At 39.7% G+C, this 22,151-nt stretch overlaps 1 protein-coding gene across 6 annotated transcripts in view; it reads left to right on the top strand.

Moving 5' to 3' along the window:
* The window catches only part of KIAA1549, a 139,561-nt gene that overhangs the window by 63,189 nt on the left and 54,221 nt on the right, over positions 1-22,151 (top strand). For all 6 annotated transcript variants that reach the window (XM_082771916.1, XM_082771918.1, XM_082771920.1 and 3 more), the window contains 6 exons: positions 312-3,071; positions 4,513-4,601; positions 10,446-10,623; positions 12,176-12,306; positions 13,699-13,882; positions 20,207-20,266. In XM_082771916.1, the coding sequence (XP_082628042.1) occupies positions 312-3,071; positions 4,513-4,601; positions 10,446-10,623; positions 12,176-12,306; positions 13,699-13,882; positions 20,207-20,266 (3,402 nt within the window). The remainder of the gene's footprint in view (positions 1-311; positions 3,072-4,512; positions 4,602-10,445; positions 10,624-12,175; positions 12,307-13,698; positions 13,883-20,206; positions 20,267-22,151) is intronic.

The following is a 22,151-nucleotide window of genomic DNA, read 5'->3' as shown; positions in this document are numbered from 1 at the left end:
TCTGGTTTGTTTACTTTGGGAGCCTGTGAGCTGACACACACTATAGCCTTGTGTAGGTAAGAGGGAGCTGCTTTCCATCCTTCTGTGGGCTTGCTGGGGAGCTGCTGTCAAGGGACAAGTAGGTGCAGAGTGAGAGGAGCCCGTGTGGTCCTGGTCATTTCCAGGGAATAGGGTTTCACAGGGGAACTTATTTCTTGTGCTGACTTGATCCTTGAGTTCTGCATAGCAGAGATTTGCTCATTCCAGTTTCAATACTTGTGCTAATCTTGTGTTTGTTTTGTTTGTTTTTGTCTCTCTCCTTCCTTATTTAGATGAGATATTCGTGGAGCAGCAAAATTTTTCCTTTTTCTCAATGGACTCAAAGGTGCACCAAAGCATATCAGGCAGCAGGACACAAATGGCCTTAGCAAAAAGTACTTTGGAGTCCCAAGAAAATAATTTCCTTCAAACAGTTTTATCATCAGTTACCACTCCCCTTGATGTGACTTCATTTAACCGAGAAGAAACGATCAGGATTTCAGAATGGAGAAGTATGCCATTGGTAGACGTTTCCGTAACAAGCAATGAGGCATTCTTAAGTGACGATGAATTTATTAGCTCATTTCCAAAGGCACAGTGGACTCCCCCACTGAAGTCTTCTGCAGTTTTACCAGATCATCACTCTAATACAGTAGAGCCACCAAGAGAAGCATTAGAAACTCTGTTGCTAACACCTTCATTATCTGTCTTTTTTATACCATATGAAATCTTGAAAACAGCACAGCAAAAGACTCCGCTAAGTGCTGTCCCTAGTCACAGTAACACGCTCACAGAATTGAACCCTTTTGTACCAGATAGTGAAATTCTAAGTTCAAGCAGGGACTTGCACCTTCCAAATACAGGTGTTCATTTCACTCCCATTCCTTTAGAGGAGGTGGGTGAGGTGTGGGAAAATGTAAACAGAAGTTTAACATCTCTGCTTTCTGAGGCAACTTCACAAGAGCCACCTGTCCATCTCCAGCTGCTGGATAGAGAGAGCCATGTTGCAGCAGATGCTACTGCACAAAGTATAGACCCAAATGGTGACAATTACACTGATGTGAGTAGCCGGGCAACAGAAGTGCTCGGTGTAAGGACCTACCCTTCTCCAAGCAGTACCTGGGCCACACCTGCTGCTGCAGCAGCCAGTGCTGAGCCTGGTTTGTTTGCAATCAGTCTTCCACTTGCACCTTTCCCTGGTCACTCAGCTGTCATTTCTGCTGATGCTGGCACAGTTCTTAATGCCAGCTTGTTTACACACCACTTCTCCAGTACAGCACCAAATTTGCCTGCTGGTTCAGAAATACCAAGTCAACCTGAGCTTATTAGTGAGCTCATAAGCCCAGTGCCTTTCACAAGATCATACAGTCCTTGTTTGAACTGTGACTCGGTTTCACTTCTGCCAGAGGCAGGCTTTGCTCCAGAACACGATGTGGGCTCAGGTGATTACATCGAAACCATGTCAGTCCAAGCCTCTGAAGTTCAAGGAATAGCTCCATTTACAACTGTAATTGCTGATGGGTATGAGTTCGATGAGCCTACACCTGAGATTTTTGATACTTCTTTTCCATCAAGACCAGTTGTTTCATTTTCTTCAAGATTTGCAGAGATCCCTGATTCGAGTGTGTTTTTATCAAGCACTGTGGGCGCTGCCATTGATGACAGAATACCTACGAGTTCTCCTTCCTACCATCATCTCCCTGGAGAGATGTCACTGGACATCTCTGCTGCCCAGTTTTCCTTCTCTGCTATGGAAACTGTTTTGCCACCACCAAGCACTGGTGCAGACCATCCTGCTGCCATCACTGTGCTGTCTGAAACTGCGGTCACCCCGAGTGAGCCGGTAGCGTCTGCTGCAGTCAGTCACACAACTTTTCTGGACTCGCCAGGACTTAGGCCATCAGAACCAGGATTTTTGCTTGACAAGACACCTACAAGGGAAGAACCATCTTTAACGGTTTCAGATTTTTCATCCAATCTTTTATCAACACCATTTCTGATTGAACCTAGCTACTCGTTTTTGCCATCAGCCATGCTACACTCTTACTCTGTCATGCAGAGTGATTTATCAACACTCTTACCTCAGACCTTGTTGACTGGGACATCAGTACTTTATGAGGATGTTTCCAGCTGGGACTTAGCTACTGCTGTCAGCTCTACCAGTGACATCGAGGTTTCTCTGTTCTCTCTCGGACAAGCACCATACTTCTACTCAAACGCGTCCTCTACTCCAGGTGCACACGTTCCTGAAATAATGCCATCATCAGGTTTGCATTCTGACTCATCTGTGTTTCTGGAAGCACCATCAGTATCGGTAGCGGGATCCGAAGTTGTGATTACCTCAGCTGTTACAGGAGCTACCTCTCAGTTAGAGCCTTCGCCCTCCTCCTTCCAGCCTGTGGATCCCACCCTGGTGCTGCCCGCTTCCGACACCGAGCCTGTGACCAGCAGCATCCCGCTCGACGAGACAAGTCTGATCTCTCTGTTTACTCCCTTTCCGACAACTCCTGTCTTAAACGTGTCTTCATCTCTGCTCTCAACTGCTCCAGCTTCTGATGAGGATACTGGTGCTACAGTTAACGCCACGCTGCTTTTAACACCCCACAGCGAGGGCAGCGCCCACCCCACGGCACTTGTGACTGCAGGCCCTGACAGCCTGACACCGCGTGTCGATGCCAGCAGCGTCACTCCCTCTCCGACACAATCTCCATCTGTGATCACATCGCTCGTTCCTACACCATTTCCTCCAACTTCTCGCCCTGCCACGGGGTACGACGTTCCAGCAGGAGCTGGCAGCACCAACACATCGGCTGCTCCTGGCACCGTCCCCACAACCGCTGCCAATAGTACCCCGAGCAGCCATGGCACACCTGCTGCGGGCAGCAGCCCTGGTACCTTCTCCTCTCCTCCTTTGCTCACCATTTCCTCCTCCCTTCCTCTGCCCACCACCACTGCTCGGCCCAGAGCCACGGTCCTGACCTCTGCCGCCAGCACTACCAGGCAGCCCTACGTCTGCGACATCGCGATCCCCGATGCTTATCTCGTCACTGCCGGTGAGAGATCGCCCGCGGTTCGGTTCTGTTTTCAGAAACCATTGTACTGTGAGCCCTTAGTTAGGCTGCGGGGGTTGAATTAGCTACTTGACTATTTCAGAGAAAAATAGTGTAAAATTTAGACAGCTGTAAAGCCATGGCTCTCTCATTTATTCTTGAAAAGAGCAGAATTCACTACACTAGTGAATACAGAGTTCACTACACTAGTGAATTACATAGACATTACACAGTGAATGAAACTGCCTTTTCAAGTGTATTTTATACATATATACAAGTACATATATTTCAGGATGCTTTATCCCTTGATTGGTGGAAGATGAACATTATTCTGTTAATGTTCTGCCAGATGTTCTGACTAAGTTTCTCCTTAAAGTTGATGCTGTTGTTTGCATAAAGTCCACATGAGAGGTAATGTTTTAATACGAAAGAAGAAATTTGGCTTTAAAAATATTTGGGCTTTGTTACCGTTTTTATCATTTTACTGTCCTAGCTTATGTTTATATTTTCCCTCCTCCCATACTTACTAGGTTTGGTGTGGTTTTAACCAGAAAAAGTGACGTTAGTGTTTTTCAGAACCAATTGTCTCAGCATCTGGTTTTGTTTTTTTTGGTGTTTTCCCACTTCCTTGGCTTTTTTAACAAGGCACTACCAGAGAACTAACCCAGGGCAGCTGTAGAAATGCTGCGTGCTCTGTGGTAGTCAACACGTTTTGTCCTTAAGCTTTGCTGTAATACGGAAAGCAAAATGAGAATACTCTTATTCTCCAGATACGAAGGTGAGCTGACTGCTGGTGAGGACAAAGATTTATTTTCACTTGTAATTTGATTAGTTTTGTAGGCAAGTTACTGATGAAAAGTCAGTGCAGACTGACAATGTGACACTTGTCAGTTGTCTCCTTGACCATAGTCAGTCTCAAGCAGACGTAACATCCATAGGGGCTTGGGGTTTTTGAAGCAGTTTCTTACTCGGTGGATATCCCTTTCAGCAATCAATGTCACGTTTGTTTACTTTTATTTAAGTGAAAAGTAGATGCATATTTTCTGTGGCTTTTTTCTGACCACATCTGCATTCCACGCGTTGCCTACAAAACTTGAGCTGTGTTATGACAGCAAGCTCATTGTGGTGCATGGATCAGACCGAATGTGCTGTGAGTTTCAGATCCCATTTGAATGCCTGAGTGGCTCTTAAGAAGATTGCTTGGCTAGAATACTAAAGACAATATATATGGACAAAAATGAGAGAAAACAAACCTGGAGTTCCTTAAGTCACTTTTTAGGATACAGTCACAACTTTCACTGTTTCCTTGCTATTGTCTTATCCATTTGACTCAGCTGATCTCACTCTCTGCTTTTTCGTGCATTACACAATTGAAAAATGCAGCTTTGAATAAAACCTAAGAGATGAAGCTAAAGTATATTTACTGACTGACATTAATTTCCAGTGCTGGCCCGAAGAGCTGTTCTACAAAATGTCAGTGAATCCATCAGAGAAGTGCTCAGAGTTCAGTTCAGGCGATCAGTAGAGCTAGAGGTAAGTGGTATGAAGCGTGTACAAGTGCTATTTGATCACTCTAATGCAATAGTGGTTTTAGTTCACAGGCTAAAACAGTGATTTAAGAACAATGTATATGATGCTCAAGCACTGAAAGGTTTATTCCAACTTAAATGTTAGATTTTTTTTTTAATGTATGACTTTTATTTAATTTTTATACTTTTAGAATGTAATTTATTTTCTAGGGCAGACCTTTCTTGTTTTTGTCATAGCTGATCAAGCAGTGCCCTGCCACTATTCCACACCTGCTCTGACCAGTGAAGTGAAAATGAGCTGAAAAACTTTTACTCTTCTAAAATACCTATTAGAGTTTTGTTTCTCCTGCTAGCTGATTACATGCATAGTGCCTTAAACAAAGCAAACCATTCTTCACCACCTTGTCCTATTTTATCTTGTGAGGTCATCAGCACTTACATGGAAAGTGGTGGAATCCCAAATGCTGGATTTGGCAGGAAAGGCAGGATGAAAAAAAATCAGGTGTGCAATGATAAGATGTTATTTTTTAAGCCTTCAAGTAGGTGTGACTGGATTTCTTCCCCTCCTCTCCTTCCCCCACTCATAGGGTAAAAGAATTTGTGCTTTAAAAAAAAAAAAATAAAAATCCTCTCCACTGATGTTCAAAGACAAGGAATTGTCTTTGAACAACATTTCAGTGTTGTTCCCTAACCTTGGAGTGAGTATCCACTGAGTTGAAGTTTAATACTCTATTCATCCACTTCTTCCTCAAACCCTCTGTCTGAGAGGAAAATGATCAAAGAGGTGTTTTGGGGTTACATTTGTTGTGTAATCAGGTAATTCAATATTGGGGAAAAAATGGAATATTTCAGTGGAATTGTGGGGGTAGGTTGCAGGTTCATCTGTGCTTGCAATGTGTCATTTCTATGTTCATTTGGTTGTGATAGCCCAGCACCAAGGTGGTACCTTATTTCTTGTGTGGTTCCTGCTTAATTTTCTTACTTTTTGTTGAGTCTCTGATTTCACTTTTATGATAAAGATAACTCATGTGCCAGCTTGAATGTTGAACGTAAGTTGAATATCTCCGTGCACAGAAGCCCATGATGGTAGTGCTTTTACCTACTTGCTGATCTTTGTGGGAAAATGGTCGTTTGACAGCTCCTGCCACAACCACTGCACTCAGTAATTAAACAGCTCTTGTCTGTTGTTTGAGAACATGCCTGTCTACTTCTCAGTCAAGATAAAGTGTGACAAATTTCTGCCAAGCTTCAGCCGCAGTGAGCTGCCCCTATAGATTACGTTTAGTTTTGTTCCTTTTAGCAATACCTGCCCATAAGCTTTAAGGATTTTTGCAAATTAAATATTTTTATTCTGGATGGTGAATTTACACCTTCAGTTTGTGCAAACTGGCATAGGCAAGTAGAAGTCAAAAACTCATGCTGATGAAGCTACAGTGATTTTCAGTGACCTTATATGCCTTGCAATAGTAATGCCAGTAATATAAAATGTATTTCTAAGTACCCGAAGGCTGAGTAGAGCAAACATTTGATATATTTCTTCTTTATATTTTTACCCTTTAGTCTTTCATTTCATGCCCACTATGGCCTTGCAGAGCTTTCAATAGTGTGTTTTGGCTCTAAGGCTGCTTTCTGGCAACTGCTTTTATACATAATGCAGTTAGTCCAGCTTCATTCTTTGCAAATTCTATTTTATCGAAAGGAGAGAACATCTCCATGGAGTCACTTATGCTTATTTTATGCTAGAATGCTGCTGTCGTATGAGTTCTCTTTGTGATGCCTTGGATATCGGTATTTTTGCACTGAAAATAATGTTTTCAACTCTAACAGTAAAATGCTAACCAAATGGTTACTATAAATAAGGAGCTTTCTATGTCAGCATGTTTAATGGTGATGTAATGCAAAATTTTACACAGAACTGTCTCATATTACTGAACTAAATTAATCAAGCAGACATGACTCTTGTTAGTCAAGAGTACCCAGGAACTGAGTGTGCGTTTGGAAGTTACGGTGAAGCAGTGCACTTCTTTAAGCTGCTTTTTTTTTTTTACTATGGCTTTTATGACAGCTCCCAGATGTTGTTCCCTCGTTGTGATGTAATGCACAGTAAATCAGGAGACAGTCTTGTTAAATTTAACTTGGTAGTAACGTGTGCTTTAAAAATAAAATCCATGGCAACGATGGATATAACTGCTGCTCACTTTAAATATAATCCAAGTTTAATACTGGAAGGAGAATTACTTTTCAACTGAAAAAGATGGGGAAAAAAACTTTGGGCTCTGGTTCTTTATTATTTCTAACATTCTGAACTGATGAAGTAGGAAAAAAGTGGGGCAGGCTTGAATCCTGTCTAATGAAAAAACTTTTTTTTTTACAATTTTCTTCTTAGCAAAGTGAGAATAACTGAAAATTTTTAAATTCTCTCTTTCTAGTTGGTTTCAATGCATTGCATCTGCAGAAGAATAAGACCCTATTGTTTGCCTATTCTTTGAACCAGAGCAATTTTTTGTCAACTTTCTCTAATGTAAATCTTAGGATACTTGGGTAAGATTTGCTAGACAATCTTCAGTTAACTTTAGTTTTGTTGCACTGGGGCAAGAGGAAAAAAAAAAAAAGTGTTGGCAGTGACTTGCTATAAAGGCCCTGCTGCCATTAAGTTCATACAAACAGAAAAAAGCTTATTGTCAGCCTCACTTTGTTAGGGATTTTTATCATGCAGTGTAATGTATGCCACAGTCACTTTGTTGCTGCATTTAATCCGGGATTTTGGACCTGGCCTTAACCTGTAGGTTTCTGTGATCCAAAATCTGCAAACCTCTGCCTCAAAAGTAAGGAAACGAGTTCTCTGTCTGGCAGTTAAATACTTTTTTCAAAGATGCCACCTTGTGGATTTGCACTGGCTTCTGTAACATTCATTGCTACTCACTGCTGCTGAAACTGTGGCTGTTATCATTTAGGTGTGTGAAAATGGGGGAAGAATTGTTGCCTTAGGATCCCATTGCGTGTAGGGGCAGAATCTGTTTCATTTTTAAGACCTGTGAGCCTTTGTAGCCCATCTTCGTGAAGTTAAATGCTCCCTGTAGACTCATTACAGAATGCTTAATAAGGTGGTGGTGAGGAAATCCTTTTTTTATGCCTTCTGCCAGATGTTTGCACAGCATAATACAGTGGTATGTAGGCATGGATTAGATAGTACCAAAGGTGCATCTAATCGAATAGTTTAGCTGACAATAATCTATAGCAAATGCCTAGGGAAAGTCATAAGGGATGGAGTAAGCAAGCAGTGATGTTTTCCCCAAATACTTTTCTAGCCTCTAATAAACTGGGACTTAAAAACGTGCCATACGAGATGCATTCTCTCTTGTCAGATGAGCTTTGAATGAGAGAGGCTGTATCCTGGAAACAGCAGGGTTGGATTAGCTGTTTTAGGAGAGGGAATGGCTAAACTTGAGAAGGTGCAATGACTTGTACTGAAGCTTTCTGCTTTTGCTGGTGGCTCAGTTGTGCATGTTGAGTTTTGAGTGCTTCTCCAGATTCATGGCTCAAGGCATTAAGGTAAGAAATCTGTGCCTGTTTAATGTAAGAAATTGTACTTGAATAGGTAGTGCTCTAAAACTGGTGCTTCAGCTAGCTAGTTTGGTAGCATCTCACTGTCCTGGCAGTAGAAACGAAACCTCCAAGAGAGGGTTGGATGGTTGGCTGGGTTTGGGAACCATTTAGCTGCACCAAGAGGAGCTGTTCTCACTTGTGAAGCAAGAGTTGAGCTGTGCTTATGCATCCTAGATAACTTTCCAAACTTTTATGTGAATTACCTTGTAAACAGCATCATGCTAACATGGCTGTATTACTTCTGGTGTCTGAATTCAGTTGTTGAGATGTAACTTAAGACAAAGCTGCAATATCCCAAACAGAAATAGCTATTGCTTTCACCTACAGTGCTTCTAATCTACCTTCCTTAAGATTACACTTAAAAAAAAAATATTTTAAGTTTCCATTTTTGTAGCATTACTTTCACCCAAAAAGGAGCACAAAAGGGAGGCGTGAGTGTTAGCTGTTAAGATGAAGAAGTTGATGCAAAATTTCAGAGGAGTCTCTGGGGTAGGCTGCTTACCTTACAGTGCATCTGTGGTGCACTGGAACAGGTCAGAGGTGCAGGCAGCTGAGCTGGTTATCAGAGGCTTGCATCCTTGTCTGAAATACCTAACTATAGTCCATGACAACAGTATTGTAGAGATGCTGTACTAGGCCTCTCTTCTTCGGTGTATATGGCTTCAGAAATCACCAGCAAATTGTCTGTAAAATTTTTAATTCTATCTCTTCTTTTTCTTGCTTTTAAGCAGTCTTTTGTGAAAGTAATGTAACTTTTCTTTTCAATGTCTTACCCATTATAACTGCTGTTTTCCATTTGACAAACTGAAGCTGCAGAGATCATTTCATCCTGAGATAAAAGGATAAAATTTCAGATAAGAAGAGCTCAAAAGAGCTGTGCATATTACTCATATCAAACAAATTTGAATTCTCTGGGTCTAAATCCATTCATAAAAGCAGGATGCTGCATATATTTGTGGCCTAAGAAGAAGGAAGAAATAATGAGCAAGACAGTTTGTTGTTGTTGTTGTTTTTTTCTTCTGCTATTTAGGTAGTTTCTTTTGGTGAAGATCTCTTTGAAATACATGGTGTTTGAAATACGTGGACAGGAAAGGGCTGCTTACTGTCTCATCTAAACACCAATTATCATTATGGTGCACTATTGCAGAAATACCAGTAAGGAACATGTGGGTGACACTTTAAGTAGCACTGTGCTTTTCCATGAGGCTCATCTTGAAGTTGAGCGTGTCTGAAAAATCCCTTCACTAGCGCAAAGCCTGCAAGATGCCAGCATCTATTCATTTAAGAGGTGCACATTTATCAGAACATTTGCATCGCTGGTTTAGATTATTTATTTGTGAGGCCATCGTGTTGGATATCTCAAAATACTGTAGCGTGACTGCCTCGGGCAAATTAAACAAACCATGAAGTAAAAGAAATAGGAAAAAAATAATGCTGGGGAAATCAGAGTCCTTGATATTGAGATAGTTTCTCTTAGGGAGAGAAGGCATCGCAGTGTGTTTAAATAAATAAAAGCCTTCAGCTTGTTTTTACTTAGGTGACAGAATAATAACGCATAAAAGCCTCTGCCTGGAAACATTTGCCTAGGTTCATATTTAACTTTCAATTTCATTTCTTTTACATGATGACTAAAGCTCCTCGGGGTTTTTGAGAAGTCTCAGTGTCAGGAGATGAAGTGGAGGAGGAAAATTGTAATTGAGGTAACTACGTTGAAGAAAGCAAATGGGGAGAAGCATTCTCCAGAATACTTGTGTGTGAGAATTATATCCATAAAACACAGTTTATGTGTATTTTGTTTCTCACACATCACATGTGAATGTTACAGGATGCGTTTGCTTTGTAGCACAGGCCTGAAGTGCAGAAGCTCTGCAAATGGTTCAGTAAGTAGGTAACAATTTGTATGGGAACTCTTACATGCTGCTGGGGAATGCAGACCAGGTGGAGTGCCACTGTGCTGTGACGTGATAAATGGAGAAGTGCGGAGGTAGGTGTGTTGCATTGGAGAGTTTCCAGTGGGTGCGGTTAGCACAGGGGAAGTGCCTTTCTGATGCACTGGACCAGAGGCTGCAAGGCACAGTGCTGTCAGTGTGAGTGTTTCTATCTCTGTAAAATAAAGATTGCATTTTCTTACATTTTGAAGTCTAAGCTTTGAAATGCACAGGACTCTGTAAGTCTCAAGTGTTGTTGCCAAATTTCACGTTGAAGATTTTTTTCTTTTTTATTTTTTATTTTTTTTTTGTAGGTTTATAAAATTTCCCCAAAATATGCTTTCTTGGTGACATCAGGTCCTTTTGTTTACACGGCAATAGCTGTCATAAATGTGCTTGTGAACAGCAGTCTTCTTCGTGGTGAGACCCCCCTGATCCTCTCGTTGCATCCTTCTTTCGCCATGCCCGATAACAGATTCCAGGTTCAGACAGGTGAGTTCTTCCTGACACAAAGAGGAGGAGATGTAGCTTCATACTGATTCACACTTCTGCACTTGTGGAGAGTTTTGTGATAAGTACATGAGATCAAATAAAAACCCTGTGTTCCACTGCTGTGAGCATTCACTCATGGCTGTTAACAAAGTACTTGCTGTAAATAATTTGTAGACGATTAACCCTGTCATTTCATGTTTGTTTGTTTTTTCAGGAAAGTTTTCTTAGTGAATTGCAAAATATGTATGCTCTTTTCCTTGCTTCATATTTCAGTTGATGGTTCGCTGCTGAAACAAGTGAAAAAAGTTTGCATTCTTTGTATTGCTTTAAGTGTTAAGAGTATTCTCATGCTGCAAAGTGAGTCTATTTTCAGTGGCCCCTTGCCTGTCCACTTCTCTCCACTTCTCTTGTAGCATTTTGCAAAGATGAAACGAGCAAAGCTCGTGGGAAACACTTGCAAAATCACAGTGCTGCTACTTTGTAATGCTTGACTCACATTTTGAATTATGTTTACCTTAAATTATGCTTTTTAGAATTTTCAGTGTAGGAGAATCAGTGAGCAAAAGCTCACATAGCATTCAGCTTTCCATGGCTGCTGTATGGCAGCAGTCCATGACTGCTAATAATCTAAAGTAACATATTAACCACATAATGGAGTTTGATTGAGAAATGAGACAGTAACAAGAATTAAGTACATGGGCAATAGAGTACATGGATGTCAAACATAGCTGCTTTTATTCAGGTATGTTTCATGTGCTGTTTCTTCTGTGTTAATATCTGAATTGTGAGACATCAGTTCTGTGTGTGTGACATCTTTTTCCACTGCTTAGCATGGTTAAACAGATGATAGCTGTATTTTCTCGTCTTGATCTTTGTATAATATTACTATTAGGATCTGTGACCTGTTGATAGCATTTCTTTGTGTAAGAATATATCAGGAAATGTGCAGATAGCTGTGTGTATAGATAGAGGTCTGTATGCCTGCTCACTCTTTCTCTACTGTGCTCATTCTTTCTTTCCTGTGAAAGATGTTAAGGTATATCTATATAGATCTAAAAGATTGGCTGCTAATTGGGTATTTTGAAAGTGTTAGACTGATACTGATGTGTACGAATGAATCCAGTGTGTGGTCTTTTAGATAAGCTAAATATTAAATTTGAGTCTACAAAGAAATTTTTTACTATTTTCCTTGAGATTTTCATTGAACTGCTGGGGTAATTAAGGATTTCAGTGTGGTTGGTTCAGTGCTCCAGTCCTTTAGCAAGCTTGTATGCAGCAAAGGTCTTTCAGTATACAGGAGGAAGCAGTGGGTATTTTGTCAGTAGTATTGTTCGGTAATCTAATTGCTGCTGCAACAGATACTAGAAAGTAGAGAATTTACTGCACCAGTGCAAAATGTATTTCTACTGTGTTTCTGCCCAGGTTTTCATTGAATATGTCCTGAATCCCATGAAAAAGTGCTAGCCCTATGGCACGAGGATTCTCACGCTCATGTAGTTCTCTTTCATGGAAGTGCTTGTCTGTAGTAATAACGTGTACCCTTTGCCTTCAGTGCTTCAGTTTGTGCCTCGAAATGTGGATATTGGGTTCTGCGACTTCAGCCAGCGCATTGAAAAGGGGCTGACGATGGCATTCATGGAGGTGAGCAAGCAACACCAGGAGTTCTACAACTTCACTGTGCAGGTAAGAAGAAAAATGTTTCTTATCTTTGCCTTTTTCTCCTCACTTCCAGTTGTCTTGTTTAACACAGCTGGTAAAATGCGTTAGGCGTCCCAAGATGCCTTGCTATCTAGATCATGTAGAACAGTGAAGCTTTGTAATAGTCTTTTTTTTTTTTTTTTTTTTTTTCCTGCAAAGTAATTTGGGTCCACTTACTAGTCTCGTTTCAAGCTTACTGAAAAGAAGATCCAAGAAGGTGGTGATTCATATCAAGAAGAATTAGTGAATATAATAGGAATATAAACAGGCTTATACTTCCACATAAAGGCTGCCCCAACCCTGTTCAAACACATTCTCATTGGATTTTATTATTACAGGATAGGGTGCAGGCAGTATGTTTTTGTTGGAAGACACCTTCCAGGTCTTGTTGCCACTCAGAGGATCCTATTACGAAATACCGAAACACACACTGTCATTATATGAGCAAACATGCTAGTTGCTTCTGAGTTCTATAAATACTTACAGTGTACATGATGCCACTGTCTGTGACAGCTGCTACTGGAACTTCATATGTGAAATGTATTGAGTATGTGCTGGGTACTGAATCATGGCAGAGCTTAAAACTCCCTGGCAAGTCAATAATTCAACTTACGAGACTAATGCACTCTTCTCTCTGAATTCTTATTTTTTTCTAGCTTTGTTGTAATACTAAAATTAGTATTAAAAAAAAAAAAAAAGTGCTATTTAATGGGCACCATAAATGCCTGTTGGTGCTACCATAAAATGGTCACAGTGGCAAATATGATACAAAATTTAGAGTACATGAAGTACTATGTAGTACATATAGTAAAGTGCATAGATACGTACTCAAAACTGTACAACTGAGTGAAGCAATATAGATAGAATACAGATAGAATGAAGACAGAACATGCAAAACAATTTATTGGCGTATTGACTTAGCAAACTTTCTTTTTAAATAGTTTATTACTGCTTGGAAGAGGTTTGTCTGTATATACACAGTTGCTCTGTACTTAGGTAGCATAGTTGTAGGGTCTGGGTATGCATGTTGCAATAGGTTTTGACCAAGAGCTATTTTCATACTGTGTCTTTGTCATGGTATTTTCCTGTCTGTCCATAGAGTTTGATATTGGCATTTTTTCCATCATTTTCTGAATGATAGCTTTCAGATCATTGTGGATTATGAATGACCTGAAAGGATAATCCTTAGAAAGAGGAAGCATGAGTAACTTGGCCTCTTTGAGACTCAGTATGCCAAATCAATCTGGAATCGATGTTCCTCTGCTTTGATATAAAATACTCTCCCCTCCATTAGGAAAAAAAAAAAATCTATCAAGGAACAAATAGATATGCCAGTGATTTGATTTTGCTGACAGCATTCCAATCTTGTCTTTTCAGATACTGAATATAACTCTGAGTAGGCCTGGGGCTGCATTTCGTCAGGGCCCTGTGAGCATCATTTTTGCCATCCGAGATAGATACGGTTTTCTAAATGGGTCCGAAGTCAGTGAGCAGTTAAGAAACTTGTCCGTGGTGGAATTCAGCTTCTATCTGGGTTTTCCTGTGCAGCAAATTGCTGAACGTGAGTACTTGTTGCCAAGACTGCAAAATATCTTTTTTTAAAGTAATTTTTCCCCTACTCTGTAAAATTAATTTTGTGCATAAGTGATAATGTGTCTTTAAGTATCTGACTTGCATTATGAATTCTGCTGAGCAAGTCTGTACCTCTCTGCTCGTGTAGTGTGTATCAGTGTTACAGCAACTTGTTGCTTTTGTCATCATTCTTTCCTTCTGCACTGGGCCAGTTGTGCTGCACCTGGCACCATTTTCCCTGGTCTTAGTCCAGGTACTTTAGAACAAACAAACAACAAAAAGATAGCCACGTTGATCAATGCTTGTGTGCAGTGTGTCTTTATTATGTCTACAATGCCTTTGCTGCTTCTCATCAGGGTTTACTACCTTGGGCTCTGTGCTGTGCTCAACTGTGACTGACTTGTAGAAAGCATGGGATAGTGTCAGCGTAAGTTTATATTTGCCCAAGTCTGGGTTATCTGTTAGTCGGTAGCAATGCTTTTTAAAGTAGTCTTTTATCTTTTAAGGTATTTTAAGTATCTTACTCACTTTCTGTGTGCTACTTGCATTGCAAGTCACTTTTTCCAGTCGGTGGTCATTCTAAACTTAGATTAATGGGAACTGCCTGCAAAGCAGTTTCCTTGATGTTCATTCTTGACAGCTTATGTTTGGTTAGATTTTGCAGGGGACCTCAGTCTCATAAGTATGCCAAGTATCTAAGTTCAACAATAATCCTTGTACACTAGTGAATTGTTAATTGCAACAATGGCTCATGAACGTAAGATCATGAGAGAACAGTACTGCCTTTCCTGGTGGAACCCATTCATGTTAACCTAGTCCATTAATTCCCAGTTTCTCCTATCTCACAGTACTTTACAATGCAGATTTTTAATCACCTAAGTTACTTTTTGTGGGCTATGTAGGTGCATAGCACCTGACGCAGTGATTCTGTCTGTATAGTCAAATGTCTGATGGAAAATCAGGCTTAGTGGTAGGTGTTGTTCATTATGCAGCTGTACAGTAGTATGTCAATGAAGACAGGACAAGGAGAATCATTGTCACTGAACGTTGTGCTGTGCAGCACCTTTCAATCTATATACATGATAATTTCCCAATGACTAGAAGTAGTATTCATTTTTTTTAAATCTTTTTGTTTTAATTTTGAGGGATTTTGATCCCTCTGCTCTCATAACCAATTAAAAATGTAGCAGATGTTGTATTAACCTTCTCATTTCCTTTTAAAAATTCTGTTCTCACTTGGTCTCACATAGACTGTACCTTTGCAGTGGTAGCAGTATTTAAATGAGCCAGGACCAAAAGCCTTCTCCATAGATGACTAGCATTTCCTTGTCCCTTGTGAGGCCACAGAAGTTCTCAGACTGTGGGCTGTGATCTTTGTTTCTCACTGAATTCAAAATAAATGTTCCTCTTGCCATGATTGCTTGAAAGATGTTTCTCTTCACTATGCATGGATTTTTTTTCACCTTTGCCCTTGAGTTTATTACTTTTAGTCTCTTGGGTATTATTTTTAGTGTTTTGATGTTGTTTTTTGTTTGTTTGTTTTTTTCCCTGTGAAGTACACACATCTAATCCTACTATTTTTACTTACATCCACATATATTATGGAGAGATATTTGTAGTGTAGTGAATTTGCAGGTTGCCCCTTGCTGAGAATCCCATCTTCCAGATTGTATGATGGTGGTACGGTGCAATTAGATGATAACAGAATTTCTGCCAAGGTCAGTATATCCTGAAAGACAAGACTGGTCATAGGAGAAAAACACTGCTATTAAACATGCATGTGTGCTGCTCTTTTCCCCCCTTCACCCTTACTGGTATTTAAGAAATGTAAAGCTAATTTATTTAGTGCTCAGACCAGGGACTCTCCCAATGTTATTTGCATGCTTTTAGTGGGGCTGATTCCTGTTTGATGCCAGTGGAGCTCTGTGACAGCACGTCACTAGAGCAACTCTTATTTAATTACAGATTTAGCCCACTGCAGGATAGCTCATTTAGATTTTGCACTTCTCTGGTTTGGTCTCAGTAGTGCCTCAGTGTATTTGGTTTCAGTGTTGTGGAACAGCAGACGTGGTGCCATTTGATAAGTCAGCAAAGTGAGAATGCAGCTTCTCAGCTTGTTCAGAGATATGGGTCTGTCTGTCAGCAAGCAATAATGGACGTAGTCCATACACTTCTGTAAGCGAGGCATCCTCACTCAGTTACTTTTAGCTGTTTCCACGTGTTTCTTTTTTTGCACTGTTACTGTGGCTGTGTTTTGAGCCAAATCATTTTAGATCTTCAGAGCCAGAAATCACATCCAAAGGCTCAGCAGTGTTGGGCAGATCTCTTCTGAGACATCTTATTCATCAGTCTGCTTGAGGATGACCAACAGCCAGATTCTCAGAGCTACTTTGGCAGTGAGGTGCCTAAATGCTTTGATTTTCTAGGCTCTGTTCTCATGTTTTCCCTTAGTCTACAGAGCATTTACAGCAGGGAGGGTGTTGAGAAGATCTTCCTTTGACAGACAGCTGCTTTGCTCTATGCGAATTATTTGCAACCCTCTACTTTTCAACATGATTTGGGGGGAGTTTTGGAAGGTATATTTATATGTAAATGTGAAATATTCCTTACCACACAGTTCTGTGGCATTTGTGCCTTGACTGCCAGGCCTGGTAGCAGTTATATGTTTGGTGGTGACCCCTCCTTAGGGCTCTGTAGGTGATCTGATAAGTTACAGCCTGCACCTGAAGAAAAGGAACTGATCTGTAGGTGAGCTGATCTGTCAGGGGGTTCATATTGATTCATACTAAGGACAAGCAGCTTGTGTAATATCACTGTGACTCAGCACTGTTAAGTGAAGTGAGATCTTGCTTTTGTTATCCCAAATATGAGCTTTGTTTGAAGGAATGTATTTGCTCCCTGCTTCCTGTTCACTTCATGTAGCCTTTTGCACGCAGTTTTTTCATTGGGTTTTTCACATAATTGATATATACTGCTTATACTTTACATTGTGTGGGTTGTCCCTGTGCAATACATGATTAACAGCAGGAATTCTTAGTCTTTTTTTTTTCCTTGTTGAACTCATCAAAGTAAGTTTCTACAGTACAAGTCATCTGTTTGACAGAATGGACTGTTCTGTGCAGGAATAGGGCTGTTGGAGGGGCCTGGAAACTTCCAGACTTGTTTTTTTGCCCTACAGACTTCTAAGTGACTTCAGCAACATGCTATTTTCAAATGCCCAGGTTACATCTTTCTGCCTGCTAACTTTGCATTGTCCACCTTATATCTCTCATTTCAGACTGCAAACTCATTTGGTTACGTGGTCATGAACTATATATCAGCAGAAAGAAAGGCATGTTTAGTCACAGTTCCTAGGTGACAGGTTGTTTGTTTTTTTTAAAACCAAAAAAACAACAACAACAACAAAAAACACAAAAACAAACAAACAAACAAACAAAAAAACACATAGGAAGGAATACGCTTAGTATGTCTTTATGGCTGTAAGATTTCTCTGAGGACATGCAAAGGCTAACACTGGACTACATGAGGAATATTGGCCTTTGTGAGCCTACCCCAAATATATTGCTTTTTTTATTAGGGCCTTAAATAGAGAGAGTTGCCTTGGGACTGTTTTTCAGTGCCATAACTAGCACTTTGATGGGTGGCATCTATTTCAGATACTTTGGAGGTGTTGCAAGGCCAATAGATGAAATAATATGATACAGTTCAAGGACTTCAGATTTTTTGGTAGTTTTTGTCAGAGTGGATTTTGGATCAGATTTTTAACAAATACTGTTTTAATACAGTACACCCCAGTGCTTCCATGGAATCTTAGTTTTTGGGGGATGTCTTCTCATAGTAAATACTTCATTCCTTCCATGCTTTGTCTTTCTGTTCTTCCATTTATCATAAATAAGAACAATCAGTGTGGGACCAAGTCTAGCATGCATAGTCCCATGTCTTCATGTAAGATCAGACATATCCTTACTAGAATACCTGGTGAAGGCCATGTTAGTGGAGTTATGTGCTTCAGATTGCTGTCAAGAGACTTCTAGATGGCTAGGTGACCCTTTGCTTTTTCATTCAGCATCAAATCAACGCCGTTACATGGTGTGCTAGGTACTTCAGGACTGCGTGACAGAATCCTCTCATGAGGATAGTGTATACTTCATTAATGCATCAATAGTCATTAGTAGACCAGCCGCAACCTAAATAGCAATTGCATTTTGTCTGGGCTGGTTTTAAACAGTAGTTCCAGGAGGATTAAGAATCTTGCGACTAGGATCATGCTGCAGTGCTGGGACTCCAGCTGAGCTCAGGACCAGGCCACAAGTCTTAGCAAGACACTGGAGTGGCCTGTGGCATAAGCCATAAGGGCTGGAGCCTGTATTTTATAGCTTTGGAGCATTGTCTGAGTTACAGAAGCGTCCTTCATTTCATGCGTTCTTTGTCAGGTTTCAGAATGCAGCCTTAGCTGCCAGTGATTGTGGCACATCCTCCTTTTCAATTTCAAGATTTTCTGCTCGTCAGTTTATTTTTAAATTTCATTAATTCCGTGAAAAGTTTAAGTGAATAGTCATCCAGTAATTTGCATGAATTAAATCATTTTCAAGTACTAATTAGAAAAAGCGTGAAGAGCACATTAAGTATTGAGGCAAAGCATGATTTTGGTTTAAAAGAAGAAAAAAAAAACTGCAACTGTTAGCAGTTCAAAGTTTTGTGGCAATTGGAAGATTTCTCAGTTTCTTATCTTGCTCTTTCCATGCTTTGGAAAACACAGATCCAGTTTTGTTTATGCTTTTCTGTTCAGGTTGTATTTCTAAATTGAAGTGAACAATTGCATGACCAGAGCAAATAGAACTCCAGTCTATAACCTACGCTCAGAAGAATCATGTAGCAGTATACAAAAAACAAATGTGTTAAATTAAATGGACTGTGGGGTGCTATTTGTGTGTCTGAGAGTTTTGGAAATTTGATGCACCCTGGTCAGTGTACGGAGTACTGATGTTCATGTTCAGAATAAAGAACCATCGTCTTATACCATTCTGAACAGTAAGTCACAGTGTACCTCCCAGGTGGTTCTCTTGAACCTAGTGGTATTGTTATTAGCGAAATAAAGGTGCAAATAACCACATTTTCACTTTTTTTCCACAAGACTATCCATAAATCTCTGGAAATAAAAGATAGTGTAAGTAGTAATTCCTTTGCTTTTATGTTAGCAAAAAATTGGTAAGCTTTTTAAAGGGCAAAGAATTGGGTTTTAGGTTTGCTGACAGAAGTCAGCTACTCTAAGGTTTATGTCATAATTAAATTAGAAAACAGATAATTTTCTACATGTCTAAAACATGCAGTAGTGGCAAACAGTCTCTGGAACTGAAGACTGGACAGCTTTGTTCTAAATTGGTTTAGCATGTACCAGGTCATTCTTTCTATCCATGAAACAGTTTAAAAATTAACCTTTGTGTATGCTTAGCAAACTGCATCTGGATTAAATATTTTGAGAAAGTTATGACCCTTCCTCTTTTGTATTGCCATAGTAAAGCTTCAGACTTCCCTTGAGGAAACTGTTGGCCCAGCCCCCATCTTCACTTGTTTCCCAACATGTCTTTACTGCTCTCCAGTGGAAACCTTGGGAACAATCTTATTTCTATTGAAATCAGTGGAAATTGACTTAATTCACTTTACTAGGGCAAGGATTTCACTCTGGAGCATGGCTTTATACAGGAAGCTTGGGGCCATCAGGCCAAACACATAATCCATTAGATTTGTCCACAGCAATGCTTCTACGTGTGTTTCTTTGTGATTTTTGTAAAATAATTTACCAGGGTGATATATTTTAAATATTTCCGTCTGCACGAGTCTGGAACACAAGTCAGATCTATTCAGTTTTATTCTTTGCATTTAATATTTCCATGTAGTTTCTGCCTCATAGGAAGTCATGTTTTCGTTCTCAGACACTCATGGATTGCTTCATTGCCCTTTGAGCAGAAGTCTTATCCTGCATTTAGCTCGGTAAGAAACACAATTCACAGTGAGCTTTACTTTTAAGTTTCTAGGAGCAATGACCTCAGTACAGCAGCTTGAAATCTTTCAGGTAATAAATCTGACTGCTTCAGTTAGCTTCTTTTCGTTCAGAGATGAACTGGGGGAGTGTATGTTCACAGCACTTGCCTTTACCACTGCGTCTGCACGGCCTCAGGAGTTGTAATACATCTGTGTAAATAAGATGCTTACTGACAGTGTAAAGTATGAAGTGGTTTCTCTTTTTGTGTGTGTATGTTATTGAGAGTACTGTTCTAACGGATGTTTTTCCTCCATTCTGTTTTTCCCTCAGCCTTTCATTATCCTAAGCTTAATGTGTCCCAGTTAATGAAATCTTCCTGGGTGAGAACAGGTACGTACAGTGTATGTCAGTAAGTAAGCACGCAATTATTTTTGTTAGCAGGGTAACTAGCCTAGATAAATATCAATACCCTGGGGGTGCTGCATGTTTGTAGGGTGGTAATGTGCCTAAGCTGAATAAATTCTAAAACCGAAGGCCTGGTGACCTGGGACATCTGGGAAATGTAATTCCTGGGTCTAGAATGAACTATTGCAATTTTTTTATAATGTACATTAAAATTTTTGTCTATAAGGCAGTTCATTCTTAGCAAGACAACTTATGCTGTCAGGCATAAAGTATCTACCCTACATGCTTTCAATACCTACACTGATTTTAAGTTTTTTGTTTGTTTGTTTGTTTTAGGTGAATATAAGAACTTTCTGTGTAACACTTTGTACCAAAACATGACAGGAATAAAACAAAATAAAAATAGATATGTTCTGAGTATGGGAAATGGCTTCATCAAATTTCATTGATCTCTTCCAATTAATTCACAGAAGATCCCTCCCACCCAAGTCTGTTGGATGTTTTATTCTGCAGTGAGCAGATACGGTTGAGTTGTCACTTTTAGATGCTCAAATGCTATTGAGTTTGCTTGCAAGCACAGTAGATCCTATCTGTTTCTTCAACACATAAAGGCTGAATGGTAACCAGGCTATGCCTGAAAACCTTGCTGTTACAGTGCTGATGCCTCACTGGATACACTTTTGTCGTCCCACAGCCTTTCCATCCATAGTTCACCAGTAGTATAGACATACTTTCTGTTTTTTTCAGGTATCCCTGTCTCCTCTCATTAGTTACCAGCGTACTTCTAAGCAGGAAACCAAATTGCAGCTTAACCTCTGAAGCCCACATAGTTTGTCTTACTGAACAATTTCAAATTGTGTTCAGTAACAGGAGAGAATCTACCTGTGTGTATTGCACAGCCAACGTCATCCTCCCTTAGCTGTTTGTTGGCTTTTTTTAGTCAGCTGGTCAAGATACCCTCACTCTCTCCTGCTTTATCTGTTTTTATCTGTTTTTGTTGGAAGTTTCCTTAGACCCTGGAGTAAAAAAAAAAAAAAAAAAAAAAAGGTTCTTAAAGCTCCGAAATAACATATGCACATCCTCCACACACTTTTTTTTTTTTTTTTTCTGTCCCTAAAATTCTTGGCTATGAGGTTTAACACCAACTGCAGCACCTTTCTTTGATACAAAGGGATTTTTTTGTAATCCCAGTTCTTGCAGGCATCCTGGGAAAAGGAAACACTTCGGCTGTTTCAGTCCTTTAAGTATGTATATTGTGTTTTCAGGGCAAAATCATTCTATATTAATGGCTTTTTTCATTATTTGATAGCTATTTCTAGACAGATGGTATGACTCAAGACAAAGGAGAATGATAGAATTTCTGCACGCTAAAGATGAGGGTTTTTTAATACTCAATTACCAAGATATATGTGCATGGGTATTCTAAAGTATCCCAGTAGTCATAAAACATTGGGAGATGCAGTGTTCTCTGTAGCTGTCCTCTTGGTTGTAGAATACAGTTCATGCTATTAAGAAGAACTAACTGATACTCAAATTTGATACACAGGCAAGAACGGTCTTCTTGCCATATATAACATCCCTAAGCCACTGTTTATTTTACTTTTGATTTTGAGATGCTTCATTAGTGATTGAATTTAGCAGACATGCTGTTGATCTCTGAGAAAAATCATGAAAATATTTCCTTTTTTTCTGACATATGCAGTGAAAAATTTTAAATGGAAAATGTGTTTTTTATATTTTGTTTAATAATTTAAACAAAATTGTATTTAATTGATTTTATCTAATCAAATTGCTTTTTTTAAGCACCACACTTAAGTAAGCAAACATAAAAAACTTTACTAAAAATTGACCTTTTAAAAATAAACCATTA

The sequence above is a fragment of the Aythya marila genome (assembly GCF_965140915.1).
Source record: "Aythya marila genome assembly, chromosome: 1".
In the NCBI taxonomy this organism is placed as follows: Eukaryota; Metazoa; Chordata; class Aves; order Anseriformes; family Anatidae; genus Aythya; species Aythya marila.
The sequence above is the reverse complement of the archived record's forward strand: the minus strand, read 5'-3'. Positions and strand labels throughout refer to the sequence as shown.